Below are 24,004 nucleotides of genomic sequence, written 5' to 3'. Positions count from 1 at the left end.
GATTGCAAGGCTGTTGCTTTGGAGTTTAGAAGGGTGAAATTATATCAAAAGCCTGAAGCTATTTTTATTTGCAGCCTCCCTTATCCTCAGCTGTTTGACTTCTTTTAAATTTAATTTTGATACTTTGATTTTTTAATTAATATTTTTATTTTAGCAATATGAATTATCTGCATTCCTTACAGAGAAAATTCTATTCAGATTTTGTCAGTAAAGGATGTACCCCAGTTCTTCAAACTGAAATCAGTGTATGCTTTGATGGCTTTGGGAGTCTAGTCAGCTTTAGATACACACCTACTACATAGTCATGGTCAGTATAGCTTTTGATTTAGACAGGATGGTTTTATCTATGGCATTCTCAGCAGCTGAATATTTAGTAAAGAGAAAGAGCCCATAGATTCTCTTGATTTTTAGCCATGTGTTTCAGCCTGTCTCTGCTCAGCTGGGCAGGTGAAAGCATGTCCTACTCTCAGCAGACCTGGCTGGTTGTCCAGGTGGCACTCTTGGAGAGTAAACCCCCTTAATAATTGACTTCATGTAGCACTTCAATTACTGTAAGCAACATGAAATTTCATGGTGAAACTTTCTTGACTCAGTGTGAGCTGAAGAAACCGATCAGAAATGATGACAGCAAGCAATATGCTGTCTATTTTAGTCACCCCTTTGTGGCTACTGGCAAAATGCTCAGGAGTTGCTATTTTGAAATTTCTTAGCTGGTAATTGTTTGGGGCTGAGCATTTGGTCACTTGTAGGTTTAGATGTTTATAGAGTCCCCTGGCAGGTGGTGAATATGGAATGTGGTAGCACCAAGCTCTTTCTTAGCACTCATCACCAAAAATCTCACAGGACCACATCAAATGTGTATTGATTTAGTTTCTTTTACGGGTAGATCAAGCTGCAGCAAGGCTGTTTGCTCAAGAACACGCAAGGTTCATGCAGGTTCTACCAGCACTGCCTATCCTTCCTCCCAAGCTGTGGCTTGAACAAGCCTACCATTCTTGGCCTTAATACAAAGGGAAATATTAAACTTGACTAGTTAGGAAACCCTTTCAGAAAAACTCCTAGTAGCAGAGTATCTGGTTGCATAACCTCAGAATGAGACACCAGCCATGTTTTTGTTTGGTGGATTCTACAGAGAGAAGCACTGGGCAGTTCTGGGGTTGTGAAGATTAATGCAATCCATTCTCAGTGGTGTGAGCACAATTGGTACCTCCTGGAAACGTGACTCCAAAAAGCCTCAGAAAGCCTGGAGGAGCATCTGTAACCTTGTGCATTGCCTGTGCAGGCTGGGCACTGCGTGTGGCTGAGCACAGAGCGGGGCCAGGTTGTAGAATAGACTGATGTTTGCAGTTCTGCTGCCAGCCGCGTTACTGTCCCATGCTGCAAACAGGGATTAAGCTAATTTTTTCCACAAGCCCAGGGTCTTGACCTCCCTGTGCCATTACCATTCCACACCTTTTGGAAATCTTAACAGGACAGTTAAAGGGCAGCTCTTTCAGCATGGAATTGTTAAATGTATTGCCCTTGAGAGGCACATGCTGTCCTTTTTCAAGACAGCTTAACTCTGAATTGCTTAGCTCATTTGAGCTGTGTTCTTGCTGTAACTCAGGTTGTCTGTGTGTCTAATAAAAAGAAAAAGACTTACCTAATGTCTGTAAATTGCTTTGATATTTAGGCTAAAGGTGCTGACAGAAAAATGCAGGATTAGCAAGAGAGGGCATTTCAAAGGCACTAATAGGAATTGGATGGCTAACTCTCCTTCGTGCCTTATAAAATGCCTTCTGCAAATAGTAATTCACACAGGACTGTGGACATCCAAGATGTGTGGGAAAAATAACTGCAGTTCCATATCTTGTTTGGGTTTGGCTGTCCTGTCCTTATGAATACTAGGAAACAATTAATCAAATGCATTTGTTTAAAACAGCAAACCTCAATGAAACTGTCATGGTATAAATCAAATTATGGTATGCCTTTAGGAGATTGATCAGTAAAGGCAGCACGTACTGGAAGCATAATGCCTTGGTTTGATACAGCACCTCCTGGGTCTTGAGGGAAGTGGACAGGTTCTGGATTTAATTTCATTTTCCACCTGCTCTTGAGCAGTGAGGAGACCCTTTGAAGCCACTTTGTCTTTGCAGTGGTGATTCAGTGACCAGGAAATGTAACCTGAGCTTGAAGTGTATCCTGCCATTCTTCAGGAGGGAGAAAAGGACTTGGTGTCTCCCACCTATCCTCTAGTGCTTGTTAGCAGAGGCAGGCATCTCTGTGGCTGTGTTTGAGTAGTGTTCCTCCTCTTACAAATATCTCCATGAGCAGAGCAGACAGCTGCAGTGTGGTTCAATTTTCTGTGCTGTGGATCGCAGGAGGAAATGCTGGGAAGTGCCTGGTCTCCCTCCCCTCCAGGAGTGCTGTGCACCAGGGTGAGAGGTGCAGATGGGCACAGAGAGCCACCTCTGGAACGGGAAGCACAGAGTCAGCCAGTCTGAGTTGGGGAAGTTGAAAACTGAGTAATGCCTTGTAGCTCCACAGGTGGGACTTTCATGGTGGCACAACGAATGTCTCTGTTTGGGAACAGTGAAAAACTGAATTCGGGCAAGCTAATGGGTTGCTGTTGCCCGGACAGTGATGAGTAGAAGGAAACTGAGTTTGTGGTAGACAGGAACATAAGATTAAACAATTTCTTTTTAAAAAGTACTGAGCTGACAGCCACAGGGGTCATACTTGCAGAAATGACAAAGTGATGGTGGAGTGAAACAGGCCTGTCGCCTCACTCTGTCTAAACCTAAATTAGTTGGTTCTGCACATGCTGTCTTCTCTGCAATGTGGGTATAGGGTGTTGTGGTGGGACTCCTGATGCTGAGGCTAACTAAACTTCTGGTTCCACCTGATCTCCTGAGCAGCAAAACAGCACCTTGCAAAAGAATGAACTGGGCTTGCTTTTGAAGCAGTGGCTGCAGGACTTCTAGGTGTTCCCTTTATTTTTGGATGTCACCTAATCTGCCTGCAGAGTTTTTTTGCAAACCTCCCCTTCCTTTTGTTGGCAAGGGATGCTTACATTGCATTCTGCAGGTGCCTCTATCAGCCTCAGTCTATTTTCCTGTCTCATGGATGTGGCAATGCTGTGGTTTGTCATGGAAGCAATTACCTTCTCTTGGTCCAGCACCAAATTTGTCTTTTCCGTTTGCTAGGGATCAAGGTTGGAATGAGAAGCTGCACTCCTACCATCCTGCAAATGCTCAGAAAATACGGCAGTTCTTCTGCTTCTGTATGTGCAGGGATGTAAATCCATACTCTTTGCACTGGCATCATTATGTGTCAGCAGCATGGTTCTGGAGAATAACATGCATTACCTTCCAGGAAGCATATGATAATTTTCATGTTCCTGTAAAATTGTGGCTATGTTTATTTACAAAGGGTATATTTTGTACTATGATTGGAGTACATGATTGGAGGCTTAGAATATTGAAGAATTTTCCCATCAGATAATGTGAAGTTTCAGTCTTAGATTTCTCATCAGACATTTTCATAACTAAAAACCTAACTGTGACAATAATGAAACTAGTACAACATTCACAAGTTGCCCTTTAACTCTATTTGACTGTATTTGGGTTCAACTTAAACTACTTCGAAGAAGACAATAGTAACTCATTTAGCAAGAACAAGAGTACTATCTTACTTGATGTTAAATAGAGTAGTCTTTAGTGATGTGTTTTTCAGCAGCAATGACAAAAGTTATTGATTAATGTCTTTAAAATTGTAGGAATGACTATAGTGCTAAACACTTAGCTTGTTCAGATCATGACTGATTCGTTAGGATAAGATTAAGTGGTTTTGGCACTTCAGTGGTGCTCATGCATGTATCGTGGAGTTGCTGTTAGATTTTCACCGGCATAAAACCCTTGGCATCTCCCCACTTGCCTTGTCACTTCCCTTTTCCCTCCCTTGGCAAATTTCTGAGAAGGCCCTTGGAAACTTCATGGCCCTTTTGAAAATTAATTCTGCCGCCCTGAAAGGTGCTTGGCCACCCCAAAAGGTGTTTGGGCTCCCTGCAGCACTGGGCAGGGCTGGCCACCAGTGCTCTGTGTGTGCTCTGGGGCTCCCTGGGCAGCTGGTGCATCACTAGTGCTGCTCACATCACCAGGCACACACTTCCTTCCTTCCACCCACATCCACCTCCTCTGCCATGGTTTCATACCTCTGTTCCAAAGTTCACGTTGTCCTCTCTCTTTCTCTCCCTCCCCCCCCTCCACTTTCTTTTAACAGCAGGAAAGAATTTCATACACACCTCCAGCGAGCCCGGTACCAAATTACACTTCGTCACCACTACATGTCCCAGTGCCTCAAGCCATCAGGATGGAGGAGGACACCGTCAGACTGCCAGCACACCTGCGTGAGTGTCAGCACGAGTCCTTGGACTGGGGAGGGGGTGGGGCAGGGTGGGGAGTTATTTCTGGTTTTATGGAAGAGAGCAGGGAAGTCCCTGGCTTCAAACTTTTTTTTTTTTTTTTTTTTAAATAAGCTCTAGCTGGTTTGGTTTTCCTAGCTGTTGTTTTTGACTGAAGAAAATTACTCTTAAATACAGTACACTGAATCTCCCCTCCCATCTCCTGCAACCCTTGTCAAGCATTTGGCCTGTTTCTCATGACAGGCGCAAATGAGTTTATTTTCACGGGAAGTGCTGTGTTTCCTTCCACTTTATTGGAAATGCTCAGTTACGTTCTGCAACACAAGGTCAGAGTTTCATCAGCTGTGGCAAGTGGAATGCATTTGTGCTGTGGCTGTTTTCACGTTCTGAGGGGTCTCAAATACTTGTGATGCCCAGGCTCTCTAGTGTAGAGCACGAGTGCTGCCAGAGGCAGTGGGAAAGGAGGAGTGAGCTTAGCTGAGCACAGAAGGATGCTGCAAAGGAGGAAGGACATATCACTGACATTGGAACAGAAACTGGAGCTGAGGGCAAGGTGAGAGCCAGGTACTTCCTTGCTGAGATGATTTAGTGTTTGACAAATAGGAAAGGCCAGGGACTGTTCGCCAGTGAGAGGTGAGTTAGGATGGGGACAAGAGGAGTGGAATTTTCCTTTTTGGAGGGGAAGCAGTTCTGATAGAAATAAAGATGTTTAAAGTAAACTTTTGTCAGGTGTTATATTCCTGGGGCACTTAAACAACAATGAACAGGAGGGCCAGGAGCAAACAAAACTTTGTGCTTTGCCCTCTGACAAATGTGTTTGGGATTTTGCAGGGGGAAGTCCGTGTTTATCACAAGACACTCTCATTCCTGTCCTTAGCTGTCTTCCACACACACTCCTTTTCTGGATGCAAACTGTGTTTGAAGCATTTCTGTAGCCCTGTGCTGGCTCCCTTGCTGGCCCTGAGTTACTCTGCCCCACAGTCACTCACTCCTGTGTCTCACATATCCTGCATGGCCCAGTTTTCTGTTTCCTGGTGGGAATGGGATCTGCTTGCTGTAGTGTTTCTGACCATGTCTGGTCCTTTCCTGAGCATCCATGAGCTCCCAGGTCTGGCTTGCAAGTGTGTGTGGCTGCTCAGCTGTTCCCCTGGCCACACTTACAGGGCATTTTTATGCTTAGCCCAAAGTAGGCACAAAAAACCCCAACACAGAAGGAGTTTTTCTCCAGCAGGTCTTCTTCCTACTGCTGCTGTTTATCCCCAGATCTTTTGGGTTTTTTCCTCAGTAGTTGGTACTGTTTATTTCTGCTGTCTGTCCACTCCACAGCCAGGATCACAGCTGGGTTTGCAGTTAGTTATTTCCCTCCCCAGTGTGTCTGGCAGATGCATAAGGCAGGGAGGCAGAGACTCTTGATACTGAAAGTGATGGGACATGTTGTACCTGCTTCCTTCCCATCAGCTAGCCAGCATGCTGGATAGTGTTGAATTTATAAAGCTTCCTCTGAGTGAAGATTGCTTTCACAGTATTTTTAGAATGTGATCCAACCTTTCACCTTGACTCTTGTTTTGATTTTTGTGTTCTTTTGGTTGGCACATTTTTAAACTTGCAAGGCTTCTTTCCCTTTAGAATTTCCACACCAGTCTGACTTGTTGCAGTGTAAAAGCACAGATGATTAATCATGAAATATCTGTGAAATAGCCTTCCATAAAGTTGGTGTCTGAGGTCATAAACAATATGGAACACATTTACATAGCCTTACTAATTGTAGTCAATGGCCCTGTAGTATTTTGTAGCTCAGTGTGCAGTCAGTATTGACACTAAACACTGTTGGCAACCAACAGACCACCCAAACACTGTTAAAACCACTCTAAATACATAGCTTCTTAGCTAGGCCAGGAGCAGCCATTCTGAATTTCTAAAACAATCTCTGGTATAACTTTTGTTACCAAGTTCATGCAGTAGTGCTGTGTTTAGGTCCAGTAACTGAGATACAACATGTGCAGAAAGATTTCTGCTCTTCATGTAAAAAACTTAAGTGATGAGGAGGATATAAGGTCTCTAGATGTTCTTTTAATGCTTAATTATCTCCTTATTTGCTTTTTTTCTTAAGTGCCCTATTTATAGTTTGAATTAGTCAAGCTTCAGTTTCCAACTATTAGATCTCATTATCGCCTTTCCTGCTAAATATTGTCAAAAGACTCCTCCTGATATAGGTGCTTTTAGATAGTCACTTCTTAACCTTTTCTTGGCTAAACTGGATAGGAAGAGAGGTTTTTAAGGCTGTCAGTCTTCCTGTTAAAGCTTTCAGATTTCAAATCCTGTTTATATCACCTCTGTGAACTGTTTCCCACTTCAGACATCCTTCTTAAAGTGAAGACAACAGAAATGAAGATTATATTCCAGTAGTCTTGCTAATACCATGTATAGAAATAACTCAGTTCCTTTTGGATTTTGTATCATGAGGTTTTAAGGGGTGTTAATACAGGGTTTTTCAGTTCCTGCATGGAATCCTCTCATTTATTTTTTTTTTATTTGTTTATTTTTAGAGATGTGTTGGAGGTACAGCTTTGATCTTAAATCCAAAGTGCCTCAGAAATCAGGCAAAGTAACTAATTTGTAATTCAGGCTGTGTGTGAAGGCTGGATTTAGATCTGCTAAGTCCAGGGATTTTCTAGATCTAAGGTTTTGTTTGGTGCATCCCTACGATAGTTTTTGTTTTTTATGTGGAGCATAATAACTTCTTTCAGCCCTCACTCATTCCAGTACAACAGAGAGATGTGGTAAATTCCTACACACACACAACCCATAGGTTGTCAGGCCTCCAGTCCTTCTGTTTCCATGACATTCTGATGGTTTTCAACAAAATCAAGGCAGGGTTCAGTCCCAATCCACACATCTTCCTGTACCTGTGCTGTAGGTGCAGCTGAAAAGAGCAGCTGACCCAAAGAGAGACCTAAAGACAAATGTTTCCCATGGAATATGAGGGGCACTCTCTGGATTCAGGCAGTTTTATGCCTTCTGATAAGAAATTTCTCTGTTTCTGATATTCCAGAATGCTCTGAGAGCACCACCAGCAGCAGTGTCAGAACAATAAGTAGAGCAATTTCCTTTGGTGTGATAAATTATTTCTCACTGCTTAGTGAGCAAATGAGCCTCAGGTGGGCTGAGCTGATTTTATCCAGAGACTGGAAAAAGAAGTGCAGGTTGGAAGGGTGGAATGCTGATCTCTCTTTGTTACAAGCTTCCTTCTTTTTGGTCAACAAAGCTAAAATTATATAGACAAACACCTTTTTCTGTGGGTGATGTGAAAACATTTTCCCCTTCTCACACAGCCTTTCATGTTTTAAGTAGCTGCTTTCTCCCCAGCCAGCCTGTTGTATAGAAATGCAGTGTAATCAGTCTGAACTTTAAATCTCTGGGACAGTAAGAGTAATTTCTGGATAAAACATACTTTTCTCTGGTGCTGCTCTTCTCTGTAAGAGACTTTTGACCCATACTTCTAAACTTACTTGACTGCCTGACATGCAGTAGGAGCAGAGTACTGGGGGCATTGTCAAGAAAATATCCGTGGGGAGCTGGGGAATATCCTTTCCTACATTTCAAGAATGTAGTCAGAAAAGAGTTGCTCTCTGTCCCTGGTGTGTCTGCCGTGGTTGCTTTGCAGCATGTATGATCCCCACTAGACTACACTAATGTCACATAGGAGTGTTTGTGAAATGGACATTTTTTACTGAGGATTGAGGAGAAGCAAGTTCAGCTCATACACAAAGTGCTGCCCTTTGTGCCTTCTGGGATCTTGGACACCTTGTTTTAGCTCCCCCACTGTAAAATGAAAAAAACCCATAAGTGCCAAGACTCTTAAATGTTTTGAAAAATAATACAGAAATTGCTCAGGTATCATGATAATGAAAAATGTAGAGGTAGGTGGAAGTCCTCTGGAACTATTTACATACTCCTTATCTCTGGGGAAACATTCCATTTTGCCATAGAGAAAGTTAGTGGGGTTTTGTCGTGGGGGTCTGTATTTTTTTAAATTTCATTTTTATTACAGCCTATCTCTTTGTCTCATCTGGTAAAATGTCATTAGCTACTTATTTTATGCTATGGCAAATACCTTGTAGTAAAAATTCTTGGAACTGGATAGAGAATACAGCATGTAAGAGATGGATATGAGAACCCTTCCCTGTGTCTATTAATATTCTCTGAATTAGGAAAAAAACCAGCTTTTTTCTTTTTTGTAATACACAAGATTAAAATAATATGGTTTGCCTGCTAAAACAGCAACTGTAAGTATGTGCTAAAGGCTTCATGGTTTTCTTTGTCTCCTTCAATATAAAACTTTTTCCGTAAGAGAGACAGAAGAAATCCCAGTGCTGAGAAAGGACTTCTGCATGCTTTGATCCTGTGCAACATCATTCCCCTTTGCACGCTTATGTTGATTTGTACAGTTTGATTTTTATCTCTGAAGGGCATCTTCTCTTGGGAACATGTGTGTGTTTGTTTAGGGAGAGATCTCATGGGCAAAGATTTCAGAGTTTTCTATTGATACAAACATGAAGGCAAGTTCATTTGTTCCACTGAACTAATTACTCTTCTCTCCTTAATGTTGGCAACCTTCACCTGTCTGCAGACAATTGTCATAGTAAGACACACTGTACTTTTCTGTGCTCACAAAGCAATTCTTCTTGGCAACAACTAATTTTCCTTGCTGTTCTCTTTTTTCTGAAACCCCAACAGTTTGCACTGATGTTCAGAGTGCAGGGATACACTGGAGATATCACAGTACATGCATCACCTCATAGGGGAGAACTTTTACTTTGGGACTGCAGTGTTGTCTTGACTTTTGGGGCATTGTGGTGGTAGGGAAAGCTAAAGACCTATTTGTAAAATCAGTTGAGTGCTTTTTGTTTCCAGTGTAGGCTTGGGTTCTGGTTTTTGGTTTTCCAGTGTGTGATAAGTTCCAGGTCACAGCTGATTTGGATAAATTTCACAGAATGCAAACCTGGTCACATACAGCTAGTGAGATCACTTTTTATTTCAATATCTCAGTGTCTCTTGTTATTACTGTCTGACAGAAACGAAATTTTAATTTTCTGCAATGATTATATTAAAAGCTTTTAAGTTTTTAGCGAGTGTTTCATAGGAATCCTTCTCCATGGCTGTTTGTATTATTATTTGCTACTCTGATTTCGTGGGAACTAGTTCAGTATTGGTTTGGCATCTTTGTGACCTTAGCTGTACCACATACTGCAGTAAAGTTCTGTGTGGACATGAGTAGTAGGGTAGGCCAGGTTGTTGGGCAGTTTCTTTAAACTCAGGCATTTATTAGACCTGAAGGCAGTTTGTTGCCAGTTTCTTTCTTCTGATCAGGCGTTGTTGCTTATATGTATCATTTGTGTTTTAAGGGCACTAGTTTTCTTTTTTTTTTCTTATTAAAGGAATGCAGGAAACAATTAAGAGAAGGAGGAGGAAACAACAACACTCAGGATTGCCAAGGATTCATTTTTTTCTGTATAGTGTCTATTAATTATGTTACTCCTTTTATTAATCCTTTGGCACCTGTTAATTATTCTACAATTTTGGCTAGCAGCTGGAAAGCCACTTTGAAGCATTAAGCATATTGTTGTTTAGTTACTAGAATATTCAATGCACTGAACTGAAAGTATGCAGTGAGATGGGAAAAAAAGCCCTTTACCCTAAGCCACATTTAGAGCAGCAAGCAATAAAAATATTTGCTTTGGAAGGATCTTAGTGGAACAAAACTGACTGACGCACATACAGGGAAAATAAAATAAAAGCTTCATATGACAAAGGGACTGGGAGAGGTGGCCAGAATGTCAAATTAGTGGCTGAGACTAATCCTGGTCCTGCTGAAATGAGTGGTTAAATTTCCACTGATTTTCGTGGGACCTGGGCTGGCCTCTTTCTCAAATGATTGGCTTCTCCTAGACCTCTCCTTGCTCTTCTCTGACATTATGGCCACTTCAGCCTTGTTCTTCCCACTTACTGCCCTTGCCTTTTCCTCTAATCTGCTTTTTACCTTACATGTAACCAATGCCAACACACTACAAAAAAAAAAAAAAAAAAAAAAAAAAAAAAAAAAAAAAAAAAAAAAAAAAAAAAAAAAAGTTAAGCCTGGCAGTGGCACTGCTTCTAACACCTTATTGCAGTATTTAATCTTGATGTTTCATCTTTGTCTTCTGCCATAGGCTATTCTTGCACATTTTTTATTGTGAGCTCTGCAGAGAGAGTCCATCCAGCAGTGCCTCCTGGTCCTTCAGTTTATGCTGTTAATAATCTGCTGACTGGAGTGTGGAAATCCCAGCCAGCCATCCTGCCAGCCTCAGTGCCCATTATTGTGGTTAACCCCAGCAATGCTCCTTCAGGACTCTGGGCTGTGTCCAGTTGTTGGGCAAACAGGATGAAAACCATGAGCTGGGGAGGCACTGATCATTCCTGCCCCTAACCCAAGGTGGGTTGTTCCACAGGCAGCCTGTGGTGCTCACCTGGATTGAACTCATCTGCTCCACCCTCCATCCCAGGGGCTTCTTACAGTGAATCTCAGGCCAGCCTCAAATAAATCATCCAAACAAGGAACTTGGATGGCTGGGAAGCCCAGTCTGGGTCACTTTTGTGTCATGGCTGGGGCACAGTATAGATGCTAACGTTTTATAGGGACTGTGTTGCACTGGGAAGAGTGAAACCCTATTACTGATTCCACTGGGAAAACTGTGGCCTTTGGATCATGAAGATCCTGCTTTGCATTTTTCTGGTATGGTCTTCATTCATCACCTGTAGGAAACCAACCTCCTTGTCACTGGGCTTGCACTGGAGTGACACAGGGCCCCTTCACTTTTCGCTTTTGCAAACAGTGAGTTTAACCCTAAATCTGTTAACTCCTTACTGCTGCCTGGTGGCTGTGGCAGAAGCATCTGGGTTAAGTGTGCAAAAACTTGTAAAGGGAGCTCAGTTGCTGTGAGCTGGTTTCTGCTCCTTGAGAGATCATAGAATCGAGTGGTTTTTATTTTTCCCAGTGTGCCTGGTTGTTGCCCAGAGCTAACAGCAGTTTCCTGCACTGGCAGTTCCCAGTGGAAGTGTGTGAAGGGGTAAGATCCTTCCTGCCTCGGTGGGAACTTGCAAAAGCAGTCCTGGAGTGGGAGGTCAGAGAGACCTGTAGGATCAGGAAAGCTGGCAGTGTGGGAGTCCCAATGGTGCTAAGCCAGTCTTTTTCCCTTTTGGAAAGCTTCACTGTAGGGTTTTAAATCTCCAAAATACATATTCACCTCTATTCAGAGGGGAAAGGAAGCCATGTCACTTTAATATGGGATTCAAGCTTGATCCCTTGTGGAATTCCCCTGGAAAGTGTGGAGAGGAATAAGAAGCAAAAGCAGCAGGACATTTATGGTATTGCTGGGTTTGAAGCATTTTTAGCTTTGTCTTAAAGGGACACTGTCAAGATCAGTGAACCTAAAATTAGCTTGCTTTTCTCTTTCCATCCCAAGTGTCTGTTTAATTTTTTCATTTGTATTGCATTATAAATGCTTCCATACTCTCTTTTTAAAATTATTTTTGTAAGAAATAAAATGAATGCAAAGAATGTAGCATTCATAAACAGCCATACAACTAAAGAAAACACAGAAGAGAAACTGTGTGTAAGCCATGACTAACAACTCCACAATAAGAAACCATTGTGTGGTGAGAGCCTTGCAACAAAACACAAATGTGGTAAAAAAGCCCTGCAGAAACAGCTTAGCATCATGATCTTTTGACAGAGATGAGCTGGTGCCTGTTGGAAAAGAGCAGCTCTGTCCAGCACTGAGAGGGGCATAGAGTGTCTAAGGAGAAAGCTGCTGCAGCTTTGAGGTCCCAGGAATTAATGTGGTAGATCATGTGTATACACACATAGAAAGGAAACAATTATTTGATGCTCTTTATGAGGAGGTGGATTTCCTTCTGCTGTACTCTTATATCTTTCCTCTCCTGTGCTGGCACTCCTTCTTGTGCTTAACAAATACAGGCTGGTAAAATACCCATTAAATGGGGTTTTATGCCATTTTTAGAACTCCCCATTTTACTGCTGGAGCAGAAGGACTAAATGATTCTTGAGTTTATTGGAGACATTTTTGGTGAAATGATTCCATCCAGATTGGGAGGCCCAGTCCAACACCTCAGCCAAGAGCCTCTTTTCAGTATCATTCTCCAGAGGTTCTTGGGAGGGTGGAGCACTTAATTCATCAGGCATTCCAGCCTTGTTGGAATGCTTGTGCACTTTTATGGGATGAATAGATTTGAATGTGCTCACTTCTCATGTGAAATGTTCTGTGCAGCACTAGCATGGTGCTATTAATGTAGCAGCGATCCTTGTTCAAGAAGTTATGAGTTGGTTATATATTTAATAGGCATATGGTTGGTGATGTTGTGAGTTAATAAACAATCACCACTGATTGGCTTTTGAGAGTCAAAGCACTAGGAAACTTGCTTAACTCCAAATCTTTCCTCATGAGTTTTTATGCAGAGAAGTCATACCCCAGGAATAGCCTGAAGCACCCTGCTTTATTTACTCCATCTGCCTGTCTGGTTTTGATCTCCCTATGCTTTTGTATCCCACTGGAAAAAAAAAATGTCTGCTCTGCACTGGCAGCATGGTCAGGTAGCTCCGTGGCAATTATACAGACCAAGAAAATGAAAATGTTAAATTACACCATGATAAGTAAAAATTAAGTTAGTGTTTCCAATGATTAACCAACATGTTCTTCCTGCCTTCAGAGTCCACAGGCACAGTTGGGGGTGTTCTGCAGTCAAAGGAGAGGAAGGAAAAAGGCAAAATTTTTGGTTATGGGGATTGCTTTGGAGACAGTGGAAGTTTTCCAATCTGGGAGCTTGCTGAGGGACTCTCTGTAGCTGGGGATTCACTGTCCCAAGTCCTGAGTTGCTTGTAGCACTGGATCCCACGGGCTGTGAGAGCCTGGACCTCTCCTGCAGGAAAGCATTATTCTACCCATGTCCTGCATGGCCCCTTCCCTGTCCTGGTGCTGTGGGGTGCAGGAGGCTGTGGTACCCGCCATGGGCTTTTTCCATCCCCTCTCAAAGGAGGAGTGGTACTTTCACTGTCTTTTGGACTGTGCAGCCTCCTGCCCTGAGGGTGCAGGGGGAATGTGTGAACTGAGCCACAGATGTTCACTCAGGAGGGGCTGGGAACTGCAGAAACACTTATTTCAGAGGTAGATACTGTAACACTGGTAATGAATTTGCACTGTCTCAGCATCCTGATAAAAAGAGTTATTTTCTTACTATGTTCTCAGCATTTTCCCTTTTCAAGTTCTCTAGGAGCTTTTTTTTTAAATGTTTCCCTCAGGTGTCTTAAAGCTTCTTGTTTACAGAATAAACATCCCAAAGGGGCTGTGAGCTGGTCAGAGCACTGACGTTTTATTTTAAAATGCCCACCAGCAGCAAAAAAACCCACTGAATATTTTTGAAGGGAAATTTCCTTTTTGGGTTTGTGTCCCTGAAAGAATTTCCGATGCAGGCAGATAGTAATTCCCAGCTACATACTTCCTGATAAGGAAACGGCTCCAATAAATGCAGCTGTAAATAGCTACCTTTTTATTTTTTTAAAAAATGTAGGGAGATCTGTTTAGCTTTTATTTCAAACTACTGAAAGAAAGGGACAGTGTACAATAAGTCTTAGGTTTGGCACCCATTTGCTTTCCAGATAAGTAGTTTTTAATTTGCATTTATACATTTAATTTTGTAAAGTTTGTGTGTTTATTTCTGCTCATCCTTCTCACAACACTGTAAAAGAAAAAGCCTCACTTTTTATATGGTAAACATAAATTGCATTTTGCCTCCCTCATGAAGGAAAGTATTACCTGCTTTACACAGAATTCCTAATGCTTTTGCTTTGTGCCTGTATTTCAGTGCTTCTCTATGTATATTTTAAGGTGCTTTGTCATCTCAGAGTACGTAGCATGATCTTCAGCTGCATTTTTTCACATTTGCTGTGGATGCGTTGTAGCAAATGCATGGTTAGACATAAACTCTTTTTTTCTTAAAGTAACTTGCTGAGACATTTCTGAGCAGTTAGTTTATAAACCACCTGAATTTTCTGCATTACCTTCCCCCTTTTTACAGTTCTGTTTCATGTATTTTCAATTTCATGTCTTTCACTTTGGACTTCTGCTTAAATTTTCCTGTGCCGGTCCCGCTTTATTTTGAAAAGCGAACACCAAATACACGGTACCTTCAGAGAAACAAATAATTGTTTACCCCCATAAAAATTTATAGAGATGAATGAATTTTCTGCAAGAGCTAATGTGGAAATGTCTTTGCAGGTTAGATTCCAAGCTGGCTGTAGCAGTCATTCAGATTGCAGCTGAAAATGTATACGTGTCCACTGCCTTGAGAGTTTTCTGGAGGATGAGTGCTTTGTAAATCATCTTGAGCAGCACTTGGACCTTAGTCAGTGCCGGTTTCTGTGCTGCAGCAGGGCAGGGTCTGTGCAGGCTGGCATGTCCTGCGTAGCTGTGATGGATGAGGGTCTCCAGCAAAATCCTGAGGCACAGCTGGGGGTGGGCATTGTCCCCGGGGGTGTTGGTGGCAGGTCATCCTCTTTTCCCACTTGTTCCTGTCCTGAGCTCTCCCTGCTTTTCCCAGGGTGTGGGTGAGGTGGATGTGCTGGGCTGGATGTACAGCAGAGTTTGAACTGTGGCCAAAGCCCCTGCAAGGCGACGGTGCCACTTCCTCAGTGCAGCAGCCAGCAGAGAGTTGGGGCCCAACACAGCTGAGAGGAGATGGAATAATCCCCCTTTTCCTCCTCCCCCTTTCTCCTTCCAGCCATTTCACAGGATCTTGTGACTTGTGGCCAAATCCTGCCCGTGAGGGCACTCAGCTGCCATGGGCTCCTTGGCTGCTGACACACTCACGGCTGGCCCGGAGCCGAGCAGATTGCACAAGGGTGCAGCTGGTGGCAGATTCCCCCGTGCCCCTCTTGCTCTCTGTTTGCTGGAATGACACAGCAGGGCTCAGCACATGCCCCTCCAGAGCCCCTGAGCACACTGCTTTACATGGCATTCCTTTGTAGGCACCTGGAGGGGTTTTACTTCCCGTCTCCTGTGCTCCTCTCTTGGCTGCACCAGAAAGGTTGATCTGCGTGTGCAGGCCTTGCCACACCTCCTCAACAGGCCCGTGGAACATGCACAATTAATACAGCATTAATTAATTATGGGGAGAACTCGCTGCTGGCACAAGAACCAAGGCTTGCAGCTTATAAAGTGAATCCTTTGATGCTGAGCTTTAAAGAACGTTTCCATCAACTCAAGCCAGCAGAGAGATCCTGTGATATTTTTACCCTCCCTCCGTACGGACTCCAGAGCTCAGGGTTTGGCCACCCTGGGCAGTGGTGGTGGTGGTAAAGGAGGAGGATTCAGAAAGCATAACCAGGGCTTGACTCTCAGGAACAAAATTGCACAAGTCCTGGTTGAAAATGTTGGGGTTGAGCCAGTGGTTTGTTGAGCCAGCTCAATAGGTGTAAAAAGTGACCTACTGGACTTGCTGAGATGAACAGGAGTTTTCTCACCATCTCTAGCAATTCCCACAGTTTTTTCCAGGACGTGTGTGAGTGTGAATAAATTTGTAGGCTTGCACTGTGCTTCACTTATTTGGCCAATGTTTGGGGGAAGAGAGATGAAAGAATGACTGTGCCTGTTTGGTTTCTGCAATACTGAGAATTTCTCCCTTTCTACTTCCTCCTTCTTGGTAGTGCAGAAGGAAGTAGCCCCAGTCCCTGCTGGTCCACAAACCAGTTACTCATTTCAGTTCTGCCGCTTGAGTGGGTCCTTGTGTATTTCCTAGTAGGGGAAATCTCCCTTTATGTGTATAAGTTCCTCCTTCCTACTCTCTCTTTTGTTCTGATTTCTTCCAAGCAATCTGTCTCCTTCAATTTTTAACTTCTTTGCTGGCTTTCGCTTCCTCTCCGTGATTCGGTGAAGGCATTTTTGTCAGAAAAACCCTCTGTACAAAATACTTCTTTGTTCCCCTTTTTTTTTGTTTTTCTGTGTTACACTTCTTTGTATCTTGCTTCCCTGGAAACTTCCTCAGTAGTCTTACTACCTCTGGGCTTTTAGCTTCATTACTCTGGGTAGTCATTACTGTGTTGCCGGGTGTGTAATTGTTCAAAGCACCTTGATCTTTTTATTAGAGGTTTGTTTTTTTTTACTGCTCTTTAAATACTAATAGGCAGTGGTGACAAATATTGTTATTAAATACATGGGGATTGTCTCATCACTGCTCTACAACTCGCTTGGTGGTTTTTTCGCTTGTTGAAAGTGAGCGTAACCAACTTAGAGGAGTCATTCCCTGCTTCCACTTTATGTTCCCAGGGCTGCAGTGTGTGCTCTGGAGTAGTGGTGAACTGGTCACACGCAGTAGAAGGTTTACTGCAGGATTTCAAGCCTTGGAGTTCAGCAAAGTAGAAACAAGGGATGGCGCTTAATGTCTGTAAGAGCTGGAACATTTATAGACCTTCAATTTTTACACTCCCTCTCAGTTTTAAAATCATGCAGAATGAAAAACAAGCAGAGGAACTGGGAGTGACAGCAGAGGTAACAGGGATAGCGAGCTGAGCTCTGTTTGTGATGGGCAGACCTGAAGCAGCTGGGCTGTTAAAGGAGTCAGTATTTGCCGCTGGCCTCCTGCCACACCATTATCAGTGTGTGCAATAGCAGTGGCTGAATCTCAGAAGGTTTGGCGCTGATTCAGTTCAACAGAACACCCAGAAGTAAATCCAGATGTCTTTGAAATCGGTTGGATCTGTAGTGTTATGGTGAGTTCTCCATAATTATGATTTTGTGAGAGTTCTGGGAGAATCTATCTAGTCCTGAACAACCCTCAGAACGCAGCTTCTCATGCATGGCCTTTCTGGTGCTCCATCGTTTGCAGTGAGAACATGTGTGCACAAAAACTCCACTGCAACTCAGATGAGAGTTAACAATCAAAATTAATGTTAAAGCTGAGAAGTTTTGATTTTTTTTTTTCTGACACATGCATCTCCATGTGCATTTACATATTTAGATCCTGTGGAAAGAAGGCTTGCTTGAGTACTTAGGTTTTATGCAGAGAGACTGTAACTTTTTCTTTCGAAGCTAATTAGCACTTAGAATGTGTTACAACCATTTCTTTTAGGCAGAGTTGTAAAACTACTGCCTGCCATGAAACAAAACTTGGGTGCAGGAGATGGTGGAAAGGTGCCTTTTGTGTCACAGGAGTTGCTGAACAGGCTCAGAATTGCTGTCCTCCCCACATCTCAGCAGCAAAAAACAGACACAAGAGGGTTAGGCTGTGTTTGAGTCTAGAGGCCTGGGTTTGGAAGGGTCTTTCAGTTCATTTTTACTAGTTCAAGTGTACAGAGTCAGCAGTATACGTGTGAAATCTCCAAGTTGGCTTAAAATTGTAGATGGGGCTCAGTCAGCTGTTTTAATGCTTTCTTACAGTGTGCACTCCACAAGCCACTTCCTGAGGAGTACCAATATGAAATCTAATTCACAAACAGTCTTGGCACCAATTTGGAAGCTGAAATAATCAGAGTATTCTAACCTATTGTGTATAAAGGTAGTCACACAGATAATCTTATCCTGAAATGACTTGGCCCCACTCTGAAGCATTTTCACTTCACAGTTTTATAAGTCTGTATAACATCAACAACAGAAAGGCTGTAAAATTATCATTTGTTTTACAAAACATGTCTCTTGGTCAGCTATAAATCACACATATGCTTTAAATAATTTCAGCATCACAACAGTTGCACTTCAATAGATCCTGACAACTGGAAGAGCAGGGGCATTTTCAGTATGAGTAAAATGCCCTGCCTGTCATTACAACTTGAAGTTATGGTCATCTACTAAATTAACTGTTCCCAGTGTCATTCAGAATTGAGATGAAAGTCAATTATTCTTATTTTGATAATTTTCTCAATTTTTCATATGGGACCACACTACAAGGAAATATCATTCAGAAGGATTTTGTGGTTGTGCAGCAGAAAACAATTACTGATGTGAGTAGCTCATGACTTTTTAATGTGGTTTTGCAGTAAGACCTGTGAATGTCCCTTGATTGTAGAATTAAGCCAAGACATGTGTCAGAAATCAGTGACCAGACTCAAATTTGTATAGATTTGTGTATAAAAGTTGTATGGCAACTGTGCATAGATCCCACAGTTTTGCACCAGAATTGTTAGGTAATTGAAGTTCTGACACACGCTTGTTAAAGCTCCTGAATTCCGAGGGAGATGTCTTAATGCTGTGTATTTATTCAAACCCTGTCCCCCTCAGGGTGTGGTGGTCTTAGCCATGTGGTTATTTTTAGTGTGCTAGGGAACCTGGTTAGAACAGACTACTTCCCCAGTCCTCCCATTCTTAGGAAATGAGAGAGGGAAATAGGACCCTGCAGTTTAAAAAAAAAAAAAAAGATAGTTTTGTTCGAATAGGTTTGCGGGGAGAAAGTTGTAATGAAATCATACTTGGTATGGAGAAGGTGACCAGGAAATGATGATTCACAGTTCCTAACAGAACAGCAAATCCAGAGATGCAAGATAAGTCATTGGGCAATGTTTCTAAAAGAAACAAGAATGAGGATGCATCACCACATAAAAGAGATCATTGCAGGAAGATGCTTGCAGGGCTGAAAGTGTGAATAGATCTCTGGAATGAACCAGATAAACCTGTGGAGAGAGGGATAGGTCCTGTGTTCAGTATGGAAACAGTGGCCTGAGTGCAACCGCAGCTCATGACGTCCTTAAACCACAGATTACCAGAGGCTGAGATAACTAATATATATTATAGTAGAGATTGCTTCATGTTTCTTCATTCCTTAAACTTTTTGCTTATACATCAACTGCTGTAGATGTTTGGAGAACTCTTCTAGTATGGTAGCTTTTATATTTTTCCCCATGTCATAACCATCTCCAGTGATCTGACAGTAGTGTGGATGCCATCCAAGCAGATATATATTCAGTACGCATATGCTACGCCAGAGGGCTCTTTTAGGTGATAACTAACTCATCAGCTAGAGGCCACAGAAAAAAAGTTAAGTGGGGGGATTTGCCTTTAAGCAATTCTGACAAAAGTCTCTTTACACAACAGCTGACTGGATTGCTGAATGTAATGCCAAGGGCAGCAAGAGAGAAAAAAAAAAAAGTCATGTAAATTAGCTGGCGAGGGAACAGGGCAAAGCTATCTGGTAAGGGGGGGAAAGGGAGAGAAGGGCAGGCAGCCACCTCCTGGAGCTTCAGCTTTAAGGGACCAGGTTTGCTCCAAGTGCTTGAAAAACAAATTTTGGAGTTGAAACTTGGAAAAACGTGGAAAGCCTCTTTCCACAGCATATAAGTCTAATCAACTACAAATCCAGTGGGTTGTAGTTATCCCCATGTGCAACTCTGTTATCCCTGGCATTTGTTTCTCCCATACAGCCTCAAAGGATTGCTTTCGTTTTTCTGCTGTTGTTCAGTCCAAAATCCAGTTTGACCTGTGCCCCTTTTATGGCCCTGGCATATTTACACATCCATGTAAATATGTAACACGAATTTCAGTTCTGCTTCCTCTCTTGCCCCAAACAACAGTTTGAGTTTCTGGGTGTAGTCATAAAAAAAAGTTATTCAGTATTATTTGTGATTTAAAACAGTAGATTAAAAACTATCTGGAAGACTGGTAGTGCTTCTGATCTGTATCCCCTTTGCTAAGGTGCTTCATAAAATACCATGTGTCGTTATTCACTCTGGCCTGGATGTTCTTGGCTCTCTCCCACTTAGTGATTCACAAGATGTCTGTGAGATTCATTTTTGTAAATGTGGTTCTCCCCCTTCCCGCTGTATATCCTCCCCTCCCTTCTCCTTTGTTTTTGAGCTCATTAAATAAAACCATGTACGTGTAAGGGACAGAGTGCAGTCTCCAATGTACCATCGGAAGAGATCTAAGACAGGGTGTAGAATTTTCCCCCTGATTTTCAAGTGGGAGATCAGAATAGTTCGCAAAGCTTTTCTACAGCTCCCCCTCCTCTTCCTCTGCTCTTTCTCAGCTCTTTGCTTTTCTCAAGGTATTTTTTTTCTAGTAAAAAAACAGTGCCTTGTGCCCTGAGAACACTCCTGGCTGTCCCTGGGGAGAGGGGAGCTGGGTGCAGCGGGGTCCCCTCTGCGAGGGCAGAGCTGCAGATCCCAGTGCTGGCTGCTGGAAGCAGGCAGGGGTGTTTGCAGGGCTCGCATGCCAGAGCCTCTTCAAACAGCTCTGCTCAAAGGCATGAGCTGGGCTCACTTCTGAGGGAAATTTCCTTTTTGGGGAAGTTGCTGCAAAGGAATTTCCTGTGTGGGCAGACAGAGCTTCCTGACTTGAAGGCTTCTTGGAAGGGAAACCGTTTCATAATGAAATGATAAATTAAAGACATACCAGCCCTGCTTCGCTTCAAAACAGCTATTGAGAGAGCTCAGGCGGTGCACCATTATACTCCTGCACAGAATGAAAATAAATTGCATCCTGACAGGATTCTCCATAGCAGACCATATCCTTCCCCCCAGCCTTCCTCCCTGTAGGTCTCCCTTTCCTCCTCCTTTTCCCCTCCCCTGCTATTTGCTTCACTGTCATCTGTCTTTTGCAGCCCCCTCTAACCAACAGGCACAGGGGCGTGAGGTCAAGGAATGTTTTGCTAAATGTGTTCCTTCCTCCCTGGAGCAATCAGCTCTGGTTTAAGCCCTGCTGTGCTGGCCCTGGGGTGGAAGTCACAGAAATGGCACAGGACTGCCCTCAAAAGTGGGTGCCATTGCTCCTGGTGCAGTTGTGGCAAGGAGAAAATTCGGGATATCCTCAAAGTTGAAGTCAGTGGCTGTAAGGAATGTCTTGGTGCGGTTATGAAAATATCTGAGAGGAAGTGTTGCAGATAACTGTTTCCTGTTAAATAAGAGGAAAAAAAGGACCTTTGCTCCATCCCAGTCAAGACACAATGGAGGGAGGGCATCACCAGAGAGCTCAAGCTGTTTTCAATAGGCACCAACCAGCTCATACCATTTCCCTGCTCTGGAGTGCCTGTGTGTGTCTGTGCCCCAAGGGATGCCCAGAGCTGTGAGCTCAGCTGGGCTGGCTGAAGAGCTTTGATCAGACTGCTGGGGTTGCCAGATACAGCATACCTGCAGATGTAGGATATAATTTCAGATGGCACAGGGGTAGGGGAAACAAACAAGTGAGAGTTCCATGTTACCTTTCTTTGTCTCAACTGTATTGTCTCTAAACTTGATGGGTGATTCTGCCCACAGTTCCTAGTTCAACAAAGTGATCTGCCACACACTCATGCAAGTGTGGTATCAGCATTTTTTTTTCTCCCTGGAGAGAAAGCCTTTATTCCCTGCCTCCTATTTGGCTGGCTATTAAAGCTGTTTTAATTCTTTGCAAGATTCCCCAGAATTGGTGTTTCATGTGCGTTGCTGTTCCAAGGAAGTCTTATCCCTCTCTATTGCTTAGTGAGTTTCTTTGGAGTTTTGAAACACTAAAATCACTGGCAGAACACTGCATGATTTTATAATAAGTGCTGTAGTTTTTGGGAAATTTTCCTTAAAAATGCATATGACAGAGTTAGTTCCATGACAGTGAATGTATTTGAGGTTCTATTTGTATTTTTAAAAGCAAGTTTTTGGCCTGCATAAAGAAAAACTAGAAAAAGTGGTTCACGTGGCTCAAAAGTCAGATACAAAGGACCCCAAGGTGGATAAACACTGGGCTGATAACTTTTATGCTGTCACCACCTCTTGATAGCATTAAATAAATTATTAAAATCAACATACTACATACTGCTTGCCTAAGTTGCTCCTCTTTTTGTCCTTGCTAATGTATCAGCTAATCTCCACCTAAAGAAATGTCATTGCACTTTTAGGTTGCCTGCCTCCTTCTTAGGCTAGAGTGATGTGCACTTCTCTCTTTGTGTGCTCGACACAGTCTCAAAACAGCTGTGGGGTTTGTCATCCCTCCTTTCCAAACTGTGAGCTCCCATTATCTCCTCTTCCCCCTAGGCAACACGGGGACTCGTTTCTCTCACCTTTCTGTTTTGAGCAAAAGCTACACAGAATTACTTCCAATCTACTCAGAAATAAAATCCAGGTGGCATCTTGTGATGGTGGCAGCTACACCCATGCCAGGAAGAAGTCTGGGTGAGAGCACGATGATGAACTGCTTATAAAACAGAAACAGTTTTCACCAAGGTTTTGTGTGTAATAGAAGTTTTGCATTGTTAATCAGGTGCCACTCCAATCACCGTTCAGCCTCATGACAGTGAGTTCCAGTAAAAAGTGGGTGGGAGGACACTTAATTTGTGCTGGTTTTTTATTGCTTTAAATGCACACACTGCTTGTTCTTGGCACGTTATCAAAAGAGTGCTGGAAGGAAATGAGGTAGAAAAGGGACATGAAAATCACGACTGATCTCTCAGGGTATTGTTCCTGCTTCCACATGGAAAGCTCAGAGTTTCCTGGTAGACATTCTTGCTGGGGTGGCAGAAGGGGGAAATCTTGCATTTCACTTCTGGAAACAGTGGGTCAATAGGGATTTCTCTAATCAACTAAAAACTGGCCATGATGAAGTTTAAATAAATTGTAGGCAATTACTCCTGTCATAGGAATTGCTATGGCAGACCAATGAAAGGTCTTTGAGGACAAAGGAAAGACTGGAGAGGTGGGGTAGGATGCAGCTTACAGAGTTAGTCTTGCAGAGGATGTTTTTAGGGCCTTACCTTGAGCTCTGTCCCTCTGTGTAGCCTGTATTTCTGCTTGAAATTAGAAGGCTGGGCTATGGTACATGTCCCTGCTCCAGAACAGTTCATTTTGTTATATGTTTGTCTGCTACCAAATACTTTTGGGCATTTTTCTTGCTAAACCGTTTGCTCCTCCCACAGTGCAGCATGAAAATATGTGCAGTGTTTGTGAAAGCTCAGCAGATGTGGTGTTGGAAAAGTTGGGGAAGGAATAGGAAAGCCAAAGATCGTTTCCAGGTAGTTATTATTATTTGGATTCTTCTGCTGTTCTGAGACGCAGGTTGTCAGGACAGTAACTGGTGTTTTATCCAGCTGGATTTTGTCCTGATAATTTGAAATGCTTCCTTTTTCACCTCAGTGTAATTTACAATCACAAATCTATTGCAGCAAGAAATGTTAACAGGAAAGAAATGTAAACACTCCAACTGTGTTTTACTTCCTCTAAATATCTATATGTTTGTGTTGAGGGAGTTATGAAATTAGGAATAAAATAAAGCTGTCCAGGCAGCCCTGGGAGCTGGGATAGGTTCATCTCCTGAGGATCTGGAGGGAGGGGGAATGAGGTGTGCAACAATGCTGGCTGGTATGTTGCTCAAGCAGTCACTGTGATGGAATTTCAACATGGTAACAGAGGCTCTCCTACACCAGCTGCATTTGCTTCCCATGAGAAAGTGGATTGGCATGGAGAACACTGAGGTTGAAAGAGAAAATTAAGGACATGAGTTTCCTCTCTTGCACAATCCCTATTTAGGCATTTTCAATCACTATGTCTGACTCTATATGAAAGAGTTTAACTTCTTAACTGCTGAAGGATGTAATAATTTT

General features: G+C 42.8%; 1 protein-coding gene across 1 annotated transcript in view; it reads left to right on the top strand.

Moving 5' to 3' along the window:
• The window catches only part of ETV6 (ETS variant transcription factor 6), a 122,103-nt gene that overhangs the window by 38,613 nt on the left and 59,486 nt on the right, over positions 1-24,004 (top strand). Inside the window, exon 2 of the mRNA XM_083859600.1 lies at positions 4,261-4,387. Within this exon, the coding sequence (XP_083715726.1) occupies positions 4,261-4,387 (127 nt within the window). The remainder of the gene's footprint in view (positions 1-4,260; positions 4,388-24,004) is intronic.

This window comes from Zosterops lateralis (assembly GCF_965231275.1).
Source record: "Zosterops lateralis genome assembly, chromosome: 4".
NCBI classification, from domain to species: Eukaryota; Metazoa; Chordata; class Aves; order Passeriformes; family Zosteropidae; genus Zosterops; species Zosterops lateralis.
This window is presented reverse-complemented; position numbering and strand designations above follow the sequence as displayed.